Source organism: Hippocampus bargibanti, linkage group LG04 (assembly GCF_051943395.1).
Source record: "Hippocampus bargibanti isolate YZ-2025 linkage group LG04, ASM5194339v1, whole genome shotgun sequence".
NCBI lineage: Eukaryota > Metazoa > Chordata > Actinopteri > Syngnathiformes > Syngnathidae > Hippocampus > Hippocampus bargibanti.
The window spans coordinates 3,916,681-3,928,922 of record NC_142737.1 but is presented as its reverse complement, the minus strand read 5'-3'; the positions used below and the strand labels follow the sequence as shown (position 1 = coordinate 3,928,922).

Genomic DNA, 12,242 nt, shown 5'->3' with positions numbered 1-12,242 from the left:
CTCGAAGAAACCTAATGTTGACAATTACCTCGTGGAGTTAACTCTTTCAGGCACACTCAAACCTGATTGTGACGAACCAACTGTCCAGTGTGTCCAGTCTAGTCACCGCTGTCCCTGAAATGGTTAAACATCCGCCATATGATAAGATCAGGGTTTACTGACCTCACTGCCCAAAAAAAAAAAAAAACGGTCACATATGTGACATTGAACATATAAAGAGGTCGCAACCATACCTGACTTCAATTTCTTGCCAAAGGGTTGTTCACTTAAATCCTTCAAAGTCACAAGCCTCTTGAGTCTGATGAAACGAATTGCAACAATGGTAAGTTAAAGTGCATGGGTTTTTTTTGGGTGGGAGGGAGTATTTTTCAATATTTTTACCTATAAAATAACTTTTTTTGTTGCCCCTAGAGAACATACCCATCTGTGACTTTGCTACTATGTGCTCTACTGTCACTGGGAAATGGTTCTTGCTATTTTAAAGTGCACAATCCAGGTAACAAGGCGATACTTGATGCTCTTTGTTCATTAAATACTTCCTGTAGCTTTTCATCTTTCTATTATTCTTTACCAGATGCAAAATTTTGCCTGGATGACTATGATAATACAACACACCCATTAGGATCATCTTGGATAAACGGTGACTGCATGAGTTGTACCTGCAGTGGTTGCTGCACCACGTAAGCAAAATAATACATCAAATTATTGAATTGACATTGGAATATTTGGTTATGGGCTTAAAGGACAACCGACACCAATTTTTGGATTCCTAACTTACATTAGAAAAACGCAGGCTGATATTCTTACTCAAACGAAAAACACCAATAAAAACGACTTAAAGTGTCCCAAAACTACTTCAAAATGACCACGGAAATGGCGAGTTTCAGAAGGTCCCGCCCCCTTGTTCGTGACGTCACACCAAGACATCTTGCCTTGCTCTAGAATCAAAACAATGGCTCCAGATTCTGAGAAAATGTTTTCTTATTGCTCATCCACTTATGAATATGATTCAAATAGTTCTGAAGAGGAAAGCATAAATGTTTGCAATCGATTAAAGAAGTCCTTTGGGATCAATTCGAGCCGTAAGGACTCCAATGTAGCGTCCCAGAAAATGCACAAGATGGCGCCCAAGCTCCGTTGGAAATGGGCTGATTTGTCTGCTGGGAATTTGTGTCAACTAGTATCAAATAGTAGTCTTGGTGCAACACACAACGATTCACCATCGCATTATTGATGTTTTCCTTCTAATTTGCCATCAATACGGATCAACACGAAGTTTTCCGACCAAACAAAGTACCCAAAATGCATTGTGTGTCGCTTTCTCGGTCAGGGGCGTTCCCTCCGTGACGTCACTTAGGGCAACATTTTGAATGGATTTCAACTTTTTTTGTTGCCCCTAGAGAACATATCCATCTGTGACTTTGCTACTATGTGCTCTACTGTCACTGGGAAATGGTTCTTGCTATTTTAAAGTGCACAATCCAGGTAACAAGGCGATACTTGATGATCTTTGTTCATTAAATACTTCCTGTAGCTTTTCATCTTTCTATTATTCTTTACTAGATGCAAAATTTTGCCTGGATGACTATGATAATACAACACACCCATTAGGATCATCTTGGATAAACGGTGACTGCATGAGTTGTACCTGCAGTGGTTGCTGCTCCACGTAAGCAAAATAATACATCAAATTATTGAATTGACATTGGAATATTTGGTTATGGACTTAAAGGACAACCGACACCAATTTTTGGTTTCCTAACTTACATTAGAAAAACGCAGGCTGATATTCTTACTCAAACGAAAAACACCAATAAAAACGACTTAAAGTGTCCCAAAACTACTTCAAAATGACCACGGAAATGGCGAGTTTCAGAAGGTCCCGCCCCCTTGTTCGTGACGTCACGCCAAGACATCTTGCCTTGCTCTAGAATCAAAACAATGGCTCCAGATTCTGAGAAAATGTTTTCTTATTGCTCATCCACTTTATATTATATTATATTTATATATATATCAGACCTTGAAGAAATGCAAAGCGGTGTAGTTGACTGGGAGGGGGAAAAGAGATTAGGATGATTTTTACGTTTTTAACAAGATTGTGAGAAAACAGACAAAAAATACTAAACCGCTAAAAGCAAGAATGAGGAACCTTTTAACCCCCCCCCCCCCCCCCGCTTCTAAGTATCTGAGGGTGATAAAAACAAACGGACAAAACAAGCCACGAGAACACTACAAAAAATAAAAAAAAGTGACTTTAATTCAATTTCGACATGCTAGCGTATCAAAATAAATAAATGGCATGACCTCAAAAGCATCAAACTCAAAAAGCAGGATGAAAAAAACAAAACGAAAAAAGACCAGTGTAACACAAATGGCGATCCCCCCCCCCCCCCCGCCATGCCCATACAATCTGTTTTGAGAAGACACTTAACGTACGGAGTAGTACGAAAGCCCTTACTTGGCCTCTCTAGTGTTTGATACAAAATTAAAGTGCGATTCGGTGGGTTTTGCCTTCGAGTGAAGGAGCACTTGTAGAAACAGACGAATACACGTGATGAGTGTCCGTCAAACCTTCGGGGTCAAATGTTCTTTAATGGCGGCACTCGATGATTTACATTGCATGGCGTGTTCGCTTGATCGTGACTCCGCGTGTGTGTTTGTGTGTGTGTGCGCACCTTATTCGTCTTCGTGTGGCCGAAATGGAGAGACGACAACTACGCTCTACACATCGCAGATCTGTTGTGATGACATCACACACACACATCAACTCAGCAGTAAAAATAAAAATAAACACAACCAAAACAACTCCCCCCCGCGAAAAATAGCATCATGGCGGCACCGAATCTCCCTCATTAAACAACCCTTATAAAAAAAAGGGATTTTCAGATAAATAAAAGTTAAAATAACCGCAGTGTTCAAGTTTTTTTTCTTCTCTTTGCTATACACACACGCGCAACCAGTGAGCATTTTCAAAGGCGGTTTGATCTGTTGATGAAGAGTACCATGATGCTTTCAAGGCCAAACAATTCCCCGGAAACGAAGAACCGTTTTTTTTAAAAAGTACTTTCTGGTATGACAGAAGTGTCACCATGATTCCACGAACCAGGAAGGAGTGTATCCAATTATGTCTGCGTCATCCGCTTCGGCGCTATGACGAAGCTGATGAATACGGAGTGCGCCTGAATGCATCACGCAAGGCATAGAAGCCAATCCAAGGCAGCGTTTCTCTTGTTGGGCAAGCAAACTCCCTTTGGGGGGAAATTGTGCGCGCCGGCGAGCATTGACAAACAAACAAAGCAAGATGGCGCTAGATGATTTGCGTTGCGATGGTGGGTCAGGGGGGGGGGGGGTTGCTATTTTGCACTTTTCTTCGACGTCGCGCTTCTCTTGGCCTGCCACAAGTGGTTGTGGATGGTCAAAGCGTCCACGCTGACCGACACAGTTTTGGCGGGGATGACGGTAAACTGCTTGCGGTCCGAGCTGTATTTGTACAGCTTGTCGATCATCTTCTTGGTGATGCTTTTGGGCCCCGTGCCCGTTAGCTTGTGGATTTCTTCCGTGTCCGGGAAGTAGGAGTAAAGGGCGCGGAACTGGCAGCCGCCATCGCGGAACAGGATCATCATGTGATTGCATTCGCATTTCTCAAGCTCCTGCGGAAGGGGGGAGAGGTCAGTTAGAACGATTGCGCAATGCAGAAGCATCCGACTGGACCCTCCGCACCCTGCTCACCACCTTTTCCACTGATCCCCACTCAGGCAGGCGCTACCGATCCATGAGCATCAAATCCGGCAGACATTTAAATAGCTTCTTCCCCCGTTGCCATTAACTCTCTAAACAGTAACCAAATCTAACTGTTTGACACTGGTAAAAATGATACAAACACAATTTACAAACACCCCACCACAGGCGAGTGTTAAACCAAAGAGGACACAAAAGAAAATTACGGTCGAGCAGAAGAAGGAGATCATCAAAAAACATGAACGAGGTGTGCGTTTGTGTGACTTAGCGTACCAGTACCAGGACGCTAAGTCGACTATTGCTATGTGCGGCTAAGGGTGTTTCTGTGTTGTCTAGGTAACGGTCTGAGGCAATAGAAGAGGTTGAAAAACTTTTGTTGATTTGGATTAACGAAAAGCAGCTAGTAGGGGACAGTCCTGATGGAAGGTGACTCTCCTTCCAAACAGTAACTCCTTCCCTCAAGCCATCAACGACCATCACAAAGGTAAATAAAATGACTTTATTATACAGTACAGTTTATTTCTTTAATTCATATACAATAGCACATTTATTATACATAAAATAAGGTAGATTATGTGTAGTTTTAAGTCTTATTTAGTAAAAATGTACATTTTATGGGAACCTGGAAACGCATTGTTCTCATTTTTAATGGTTTCTTATGGGAAATAAATGTTTGGCAGACAAACTACGCTTTACACACGCTTTCTGGGAACCAATTAAGTTTGTAAACTGAGGTATCACTGTAAGTGATACATTGAGGCAGCTCCGTGTATGAAAAAAGTTCGTATGCCAAGGTAAAATTTTCATAAAAGTAATATTCGTAAACCGAAAGTTCGTAAGCCAAGGGATTTGTAAACAGAGGTATCGCTGTATTTGAAAAACGTTCTTTTCTCCATTCATTGAAGGTGCGTCTTATATTCCAATGCGCTGTATATATGGAAAAAGTATGAAAATACACCATTCATTGGTGGTGCACCTTATACTGCAGTGTGCCTTATACACAGGAAAATATGGTACATATGAACTGACCTCAAGGATTTGATTCTTCTGAGGCTCGTTGACTTTTCCGGCCAGACAGCAGTGCGAGATGGCGTTGTGGATGATTGGCTTGTTGGATTTGGCACTCGGCTCCTTGAAAAGCTTTGGACCTTTTCAAAGCATTTCAGAACAATTCTTCAACATTTTGGATAATACCAGATGGGAAAAGGGGGTGTATAGGATCAACTAACCGGTGTATTCAGCCAAGGATGCGATGGAAGACGCGGTGGAGCCGTTGTCCCAGTCTCGTTCCGCAGCCCGACTGTGGTTACGACTTCCGGGGAACGACTCCACGGAGTCGCAACTAAAACACGACGACGGGAATGAATGTTGCGCGACGGCACAAGGTGAAGAAGAAGGTGAAGAAGAAGAAGAAGAACAATAATAATAACTCTCAAGGACACTTTACAGTCACAGGATAAATTTCTCTGCGGGTGAGCAGCGGCAGCCAGACGCGCCACCATTCACTCAACCCGGAAGTAATACACACACACACACACACGCATATATATATATATACAGTAAAGTCTCGTTATAGCGATATCGGATATATCGATAGTCCCGGTTATATCGATACTATTTCTATGCACGCACGGAGAAAATTACATGCAAACAGGGTCGGATATATCGATAGTCCCGGTTATATCGATATTTTTTCGGGCTCCCTTGAATATCGATATAACGAGACTTTACTGTATATATATATATATATATATATATATATATATATATATATATATATATATATATATATATATATATATATATATATATATATATACACACACACACACACACACACACACACACACACACACACACACACACACACGCACGCACGTTTGAGAGATGCATATTAGACCTTCTAGAAGCCTTTTCAATGAAAAACTTGTGAGGACCGAACTAACGGTCCTCACAAGTCAAAAATGTCCTCACTACGTATGGTATAAAATCATTGTGGACCTCACAAGTATAGCCGTACAAACACACACACGCACGCACACACACACACACACACACACACACACACACACACACACACGCACACACGCACACACACACACACACACACACACACACACACACACACACACACACACACACACACACACACACACACACACACACACACACACACACACACACACATATATAAATACATGCATATACATATACACATACACATATAAATACATGCATATACATATACACATATACATATATACATACAAAGGGTGGCTTATCTTACCGGTGAGAGCCCGCACCCCCAGAATGGACGCTGTCGGCCTCGTTGGTGGCGGCAGAGGCCAGCGACAGACTCGATCCAGATTGGGCCGTGCTCAGGTTGTCAGCTTGTGCGAAAAAAAAACCCAATATTTTAGTTTTGGGAGTGATTTTAAACCCCGTAGCACAAAGTATTTTATAGTGTATAAGGCGCACCCAAAAGCTTTCATTTTCTTCTTATACGCATGTGCGCCTGATAGTATATGGTGAAAAAAGTTTGAAAATACACCATTCATTGGGGTTACGCCTTATACACCGGAAAATACGGTAATAATTTGATATTTCTCCCAAAATGTCCTTCCGTATCAATTCGAGCCGTCTGGACTCTAATGTAGCGCCCAGAAAATGCACAAGATGGCGCACAAGCTCCGTTGGAAATGGGCTGATTTGTCCGCTGGGAATTTGTGTAAACTTACACCTTCTTTATGCGTGTTCCCGCAATTAGCTGCGACACACGATTCACCATTGCGTTATGCAGTTTTCCTTCTAATTTCGCGTGTTTTGAGATGAAAAAAAGTACCCAAAATGCATTGTGTATCGCTTTCTCGGTCAGGGGAGTTCCCTCCGTGACATCAGGGCATCGTCATCAACTCGAAAACAAGACTTCCTGAATATTCAGTGCGAGTCTTAAAACAAAAAAAAATATATAGCTATATGTGGTGGAATCTTTGTCAAAATGCGCTCAGTAGAAGTCATTTGAAGTGATTTTACAAATTATGGACACAACCTGTCCGAAGGTGTCGGTTGTCCTTTAAAGCAGTTTTTTTTTCTCCCTAAACCTCACCGCAGATTCAACTGGAATGTTGTTTAAAATCAGGAAATAAGCATGTTTAAAAAAATTAGGTGAGAAAAGAAAAAAAACCGAGGCGGTCGAAACAAGGAGGCGGAAATATTCAGTTCAGTAGGTTCAAAGGACAACCGACGTCTCTGGACAAGTTGTGTCCATAATTTGTAAAATGGCTTCAAATGACTTCTACTGAGCGTATTTTAATAATATTCCACCACATATAGCTATATTTCACGTTTTAAGACTCGTGCTGAATATTCAAGAAGTCTTGTTTTTGAGTTGGTGACGAGTCCGTACGTGACGTCACTAAAGGAACGCGCCTTACCGAAAAAAAGATCCTTCCATCACGTCAATGTATTTTGCTGTAATGTTTGGTCTGGGGACCTCGTGTTGTACCCAAAAGCCACCAGAAGAGGGCTTCCAAGCTCCATATAAGGAATTTATCAGCCTGTGGAAACAGAGGGGGCCACAGGAGGTCGCCATTTTGCGCCTCTTTCTCGGTGAGAAACTTCCCCTCAATGTTGCCTCAAAATGACAGGGAATAACTTCTTTAATCGATTGCAAACATGGATGCTTTCCTCTTCAGAACTATTTGAATCATATTCATAACTGGATGTGTAACAAGAAAGCATATTCTCCGAATCTGAAGCCATTGTTTTGATTCTGCAGCAATGCAAGACGTCTTGGCGTGACGTCACGAACTGGGGGCGGGACTTTCTGAAAATGCCCAATTCGCAGCTCAATTTTTTGCAGATTTTGGACACTAAGTCATTTTTATTGGTGTTTTGCATTTGAATAAAAATATCATACTGCGTGTTTTGGGTATTTTAGATGCTATAAAACATTTTTCTGATGTCAGGAAAACAAAAAAATGGTGTCGTTGTCCTTTAAATAGCATGCTCAAGCTCAGTTCATGCTGTAAATTTCTCCACTGCGAGACTAATAAAGGCAAATCCAATCCAATCCAAGACAAAATGTGACGCAATGCAAAGGAAACACCACCGGAGGGCAGTGTCCAGAAATCATGGTGAGTGAGACGCCAAGAAGAAAACGACAAATGGAATATTTTCAGGTGAGTCAGTCTTACGTGTGGAAGAAGAGCACTTTGAGACATTGTCGATGGACGATTCCTCCCTGAGGATGGTCTTGGGTCTGTGTTTCTGTTTGGGTTTAGGAGTCTTGGGTTTGACCAGACCTTGCTCTTCGAAAAGCTCCTGCTGCTTTCTGCGCAGGTACTCCTGCTTGATCAGCTCCCGCCGCGTCTTTTCATCTTCTTTACGCAGGCGATCCTCCTCAGCTTTCCGCCTAGTGTTGATAAAACGCATATGAGGTTTTTTTTTTTTTTGTGATTCAGGGAAAACCGTGAGAATTTCAACCTGGCCTCGTCGCGCTTGAGCTCCGTTTCGACTTCCAGCTGCTGTTTTCGGAGACGCGCTTCCTCGGCTTTCTTTTGTTGCTTGAGCAGGAACGCCGCTCGCTTCTTGGCAAGCTCGTCTTCCGCTTTTTGCTCGTCCTGCGGCGTCGCAAACAAAACGAGAGCGTGAAAAATCATCCGAAGGCGCGATTGGCCGTGACCGTGTTTAACTCATTCGCTGCCGTTCACGGTTTTATTCGGGAATTGAAAATATGATGTGGAGCGCCATTCCCGAATTTGTTCGGGTGTTGCTTTTTCTTGCAGGGGTGCAGATAAAGTGCCATTCAGACCTCTGGGAATGTTTTCCCTTCCACAGGGGGGCAGGATTTTGCCTTTTGTCCATGTTAGCGCTTTGTTACAGCTCCAGCTATTGTTAAAGTGCTATATCAATCAATATGAATGTATATGTAACTTGGGAATTAACTTCTGTGTAAGTTATCAGTCGTACAGGAGTGGTCCATCGATGAAAAGGTTTCTTCGGCCGTCTGGCAATGTTTTTCCCTCCTACAAGGGGGCAGAATTTGCCTTTTGTCCATGTTAGTACTTTGTTTCAGCTTTAACTGTTGTTAAAGCATCAATATGTACTGTATTGCATTGTATTCTGTACAGCCGGCCCAATTGAATTGAATTGAAAATAAGACATAGAGTGCCATTCCCGAATTTGTTAGTGTTTCTTTCTAGTTGTTTTTTTCTTATTTGGGTGCCGATAAAGCGCTGGCCATTGCCTCTGGCAATTGTTTTTTCCCTTCTGCAAGGAGGCAGCATTCCCTTTTTTTTCCCATGTTAGCGCTTTGTCTCCAGTATATTGCATTGGATTTTGGACAGCCGCCCTCATTTCAAGCTCATATAACTCCAGACCCATATAATTTAGGAATTAACTTTTTTTTTACCTGCTGAAAGAATAGAGTCTAAGGTTTCTAACGCTACATTGAATGTTTATGTAGTCCTAAAACTCAATATTCAGTGGGTCCTGGAATTCGAGTGACAACAACCCTGGCACTGCAGTGGACACATTTTTGCACATTGTCTGGCAGCAAATGAGTTAATAATAATAATACATTACATTTTAAGCACCTTTCAAAGCTCTCAAGGACACTTTACAGTCACAGACAAGCATAGGTACTATCATAAATAAAATACAATCACAAATAGAATGCAATAAAAATATAAGAGGGACAACCCAGACAACCATATTTGGTCGTTTTAGTTGAAATTGGCAATCTTTGGTGGTGTTGGCAAATACCTTGAAGAAGAACCCCAGGACGGACTTTTGCTCTCCATCCCCTTCGTCTACGGTTCTGCCAGCAGCCTCCTCGTCCTCGGGATCATTCAACTCCGACATATCCACCTCGATCAAGTGAGTTTTGCTACGTTGCATTTCCTCCGACGGCACATTTTCTTTCCCCGAGCCGTCGGACGAGTTGTCTTTCAGGGTGCTGGACAGGCAGTCGCCAAAGGACACTTCGGGAGGGGACAAAGCATTCAAGTCCACCCTGGTGGGCAGTCGCATGTTGGCATCGTCGTGAAGACGAAAAGCGGCGCTTCGTGTCTGGCTCGGGGCCGTTTTGTTCGGGGGTTCTAACGCCGAAGGGTTTTTGAGGCTCTGAGGGTCAGGATTCTCATTCCTGGGGGACCTGCCCCCAACCGATTGCCTTGGATGCGTCTCTGGACCACTGTGGGAGGAGGAGGCCAAGGTCCGAGTGGTGTGCCGGGTTTGTTCTTTGCTCACCTTCATCTCCGTCGGTTTGGATCTGGAGCTCCGGCCCGAGCTCAGTTTAGCGGGTTTCCTGGCGGGGGCGGCGGCGTAAAGGTGTTCCGTATCCCCGGCGTCACCGTTTTTGTCATTCCCCAGCGGTTGAGGAGCAACGCCGGGAGGGGACAGTACGTTCTGCTTCATCATCATTTCCTGCTGGAGCGACAATTGCATCATCTGCTGCTGAATGCTGCCGATGGCTTCGTGCAGCAACTCGATGGAGCGGTTGCACTCATTCAGGTCCAATTCTTCTTCTTGACAGACGGCGCCATCCTCTCCCTTTTTGTCCGCATCCAAGGGACCCGAGGCGGGAGATCCTTCCAGTTCTTTGTCTTCTCTAAGGGCGTCCACGCAGATATCGTCTTTAGACGACGGCGTTGCTTTCTGTTTATCTTTGGTTGGGTCGGTTTTTAGCGGATTGGGTAACGTTTCCCCCTTACCGCCGCCTTTTTTGACGATATGCAGGAAAGCAGCCTTCCCCAGCTTTTGCCTCTGACGGGCCGACAGCACTTCCATCTTCTTCTTTTGATGCTCGATGGCGCGACGCTTCTCCTCCAGCTGCATGCGAAGCTGCACGATTTCCGACGCGAGGACGCCGTCGCGGGAACAAAGACCCAACGGCGACGAGGGACTCTGGTCTCTTTTGAGCTTCCAGGAAGACGACAGGGGCCCGCTGTTCTCGGATCCGTCCGGTGTGGTCCTCTGAGAGCTGGATGCACTGGAACGGAGGTCGTGGTTGCTTCCGAAGCGCTGCTGCTGGGCTTTACGTTCGGCAAAAGAGGTCATGCGCACGCTTCCGCTGGCTACGCTGCTGGCCTGAGAGTAAACGCTAAGGCAAGGGCTGGAGCGACCGCTGCAACCGTTGACGTCTTTGTCTTCGTGCTCCTTGACATTCATGTCCTCTTGAAGTTTAGCCGATTCCTCTTCGTTATCATGAAAGCGTTTACTTGGCCAAGCTAAGTCTTTCGCTTCATCTAAATCCTCATCTTCTTCGTCCAGGTCTTCGAGATCCGGATCGAGGCTCGGGCAAGGTTTTGGTTCCTCCGAATCGGAATGCAGGTAAAAACCTCCAACGGGGTCATCGGACGAGGCGTCCACACTGGTTGCGGCGAGGGGTCCGAAAGCCGCTTGAGCCTGAACAGGCTCATCTGACAAATCAGGCCCGTCGGACGTAGGGGTAAATGTTCTGTTCAGGTTGACAGGAGCTTGTTTAGGAACTCCAGGAGAAGATCCGTCCGACCTGCGTGAAAAACTCCTTCCTGTGGACCGGAGACCCTCGCCGCTCTCCTCTTCCTTGTTCAGGCATACAGATTTCTCCTTTGCTGGTTTCAGAACGGCAGGCATCAGCGCTTCTAGATAGAAACCGTCAGTCGCGGGTTTGGACTTGGTCTCTGGTTCCGCCGCCGCCGCTGAGCTCCCATCAGGTTTTTGGGAAATGGCAGCAACCTCCATCCTGGCCACTGGAGATTCTTCCTCGTAATCCAGGTTGATTTTTCCCACGAGGCCGTGACCGTTGATTCTGCGCATGTGGGCCAGCGCGGGTTGGTGGAGTGAAGTTTGGTGTTTGGGCGTGACGTTGATGACGTTGGACGCTAAGCTGTCTTTACTTATTGAGCGGGCGAGGCTGACGCTGTCGCCGGAAGCGACATCTGCGTCGCTGTCCGCCGTAGAATGGCACATGAAGGGGTTGAGTGTGGACACCGGCCTGAGGGAAGGAAATACATTACATGGATTAGTATTTCCTGAGTATTCTGACAATTGGATACACCATTTTCTTCAATCTACTACACTAACGTTATCATCTATAAAATGCTTTAAGCCGATATGTTAACTCATTCACCGCTAGACGATAAGCAAAAATGTGTCCACTCCAGTGCCAGGGTTTTTGTCATTTTCAATATAATCCCTGGACCCACAGAAAAATGAGTTTTAGGACTACCTAAACATTCAACGCAGCATAGGAAACCCTAGACTCTCTTCTTCCATCAGAAAAAAAAGAGTTTATTCCTAAATTAGATGGCTCTGGAGTTATCTGAGCTTGAAATACAATACATCCATATTGATTCATATGGTGCTTTAACAGCTGAAGCTGTAACAAAGCACTAACATGGACAAAAGGCAAAATGCTGCCCTCTCGCGGAAGGGAAAAACATTGCCAGAGGTCTGACCAGCGCTTTATCTGCACCCCTCGCAAGAAAAACAAAAAACAGAAGAAATTCAGGAATGGC

At 44.4% G+C, this 12,242-nt stretch overlaps 1 protein-coding gene and 1 long non-coding RNA gene across 4 annotated transcripts in view; one reads left to right on the top strand and one right to left on the bottom strand.

The window, feature by feature from the left end:
• The first annotated feature begins 127 nt into the window (after positions 1–127).
• LOC148898757 (uncharacterized) lies at positions 128–911 on the top strand. The gene is made up of 3 exons (XR_016114842.1): positions 128–322; positions 412–496; positions 575–911. It is a non-coding gene; the product is annotated as an uncharacterized LOC148898757 (long non-coding RNA).
• Positions 912–2,649: 1,738 nt separating this feature from the next.
• Positions 2,650–12,242, bottom strand: part of LOC148898756 (calmodulin-regulated spectrin-associated protein 1-B-like) — a 28,038-nt gene continuing 18,445 nt past the window's right edge. For all 3 annotated transcript variants that reach the window (XM_088993609.1, XM_088993610.1, XM_088993611.1), the window contains 7 exons: positions 9,505–11,719; positions 8,224–8,360; positions 7,935–8,152; positions 6,026–6,128; positions 4,968–5,080; positions 4,768–4,886; positions 2,650–3,650 (listed from right to left, as the gene is read on the bottom strand). In XM_088993609.1, the coding sequence (XP_088849735.1) occupies positions 3,354–3,650; positions 4,768–4,886; positions 4,968–5,080; positions 6,026–6,128; positions 7,935–8,152; positions 8,224–8,360; positions 9,505–11,719 (3,202 nt within the window). In that variant the 3' untranslated portion in view covers positions 2,650–3,353. The remainder of the gene's footprint in view (positions 3,651–4,767; positions 4,887–4,967; positions 5,081–6,025; positions 6,129–7,934; positions 8,153–8,223; positions 8,361–9,504; positions 11,720–12,242) is intronic.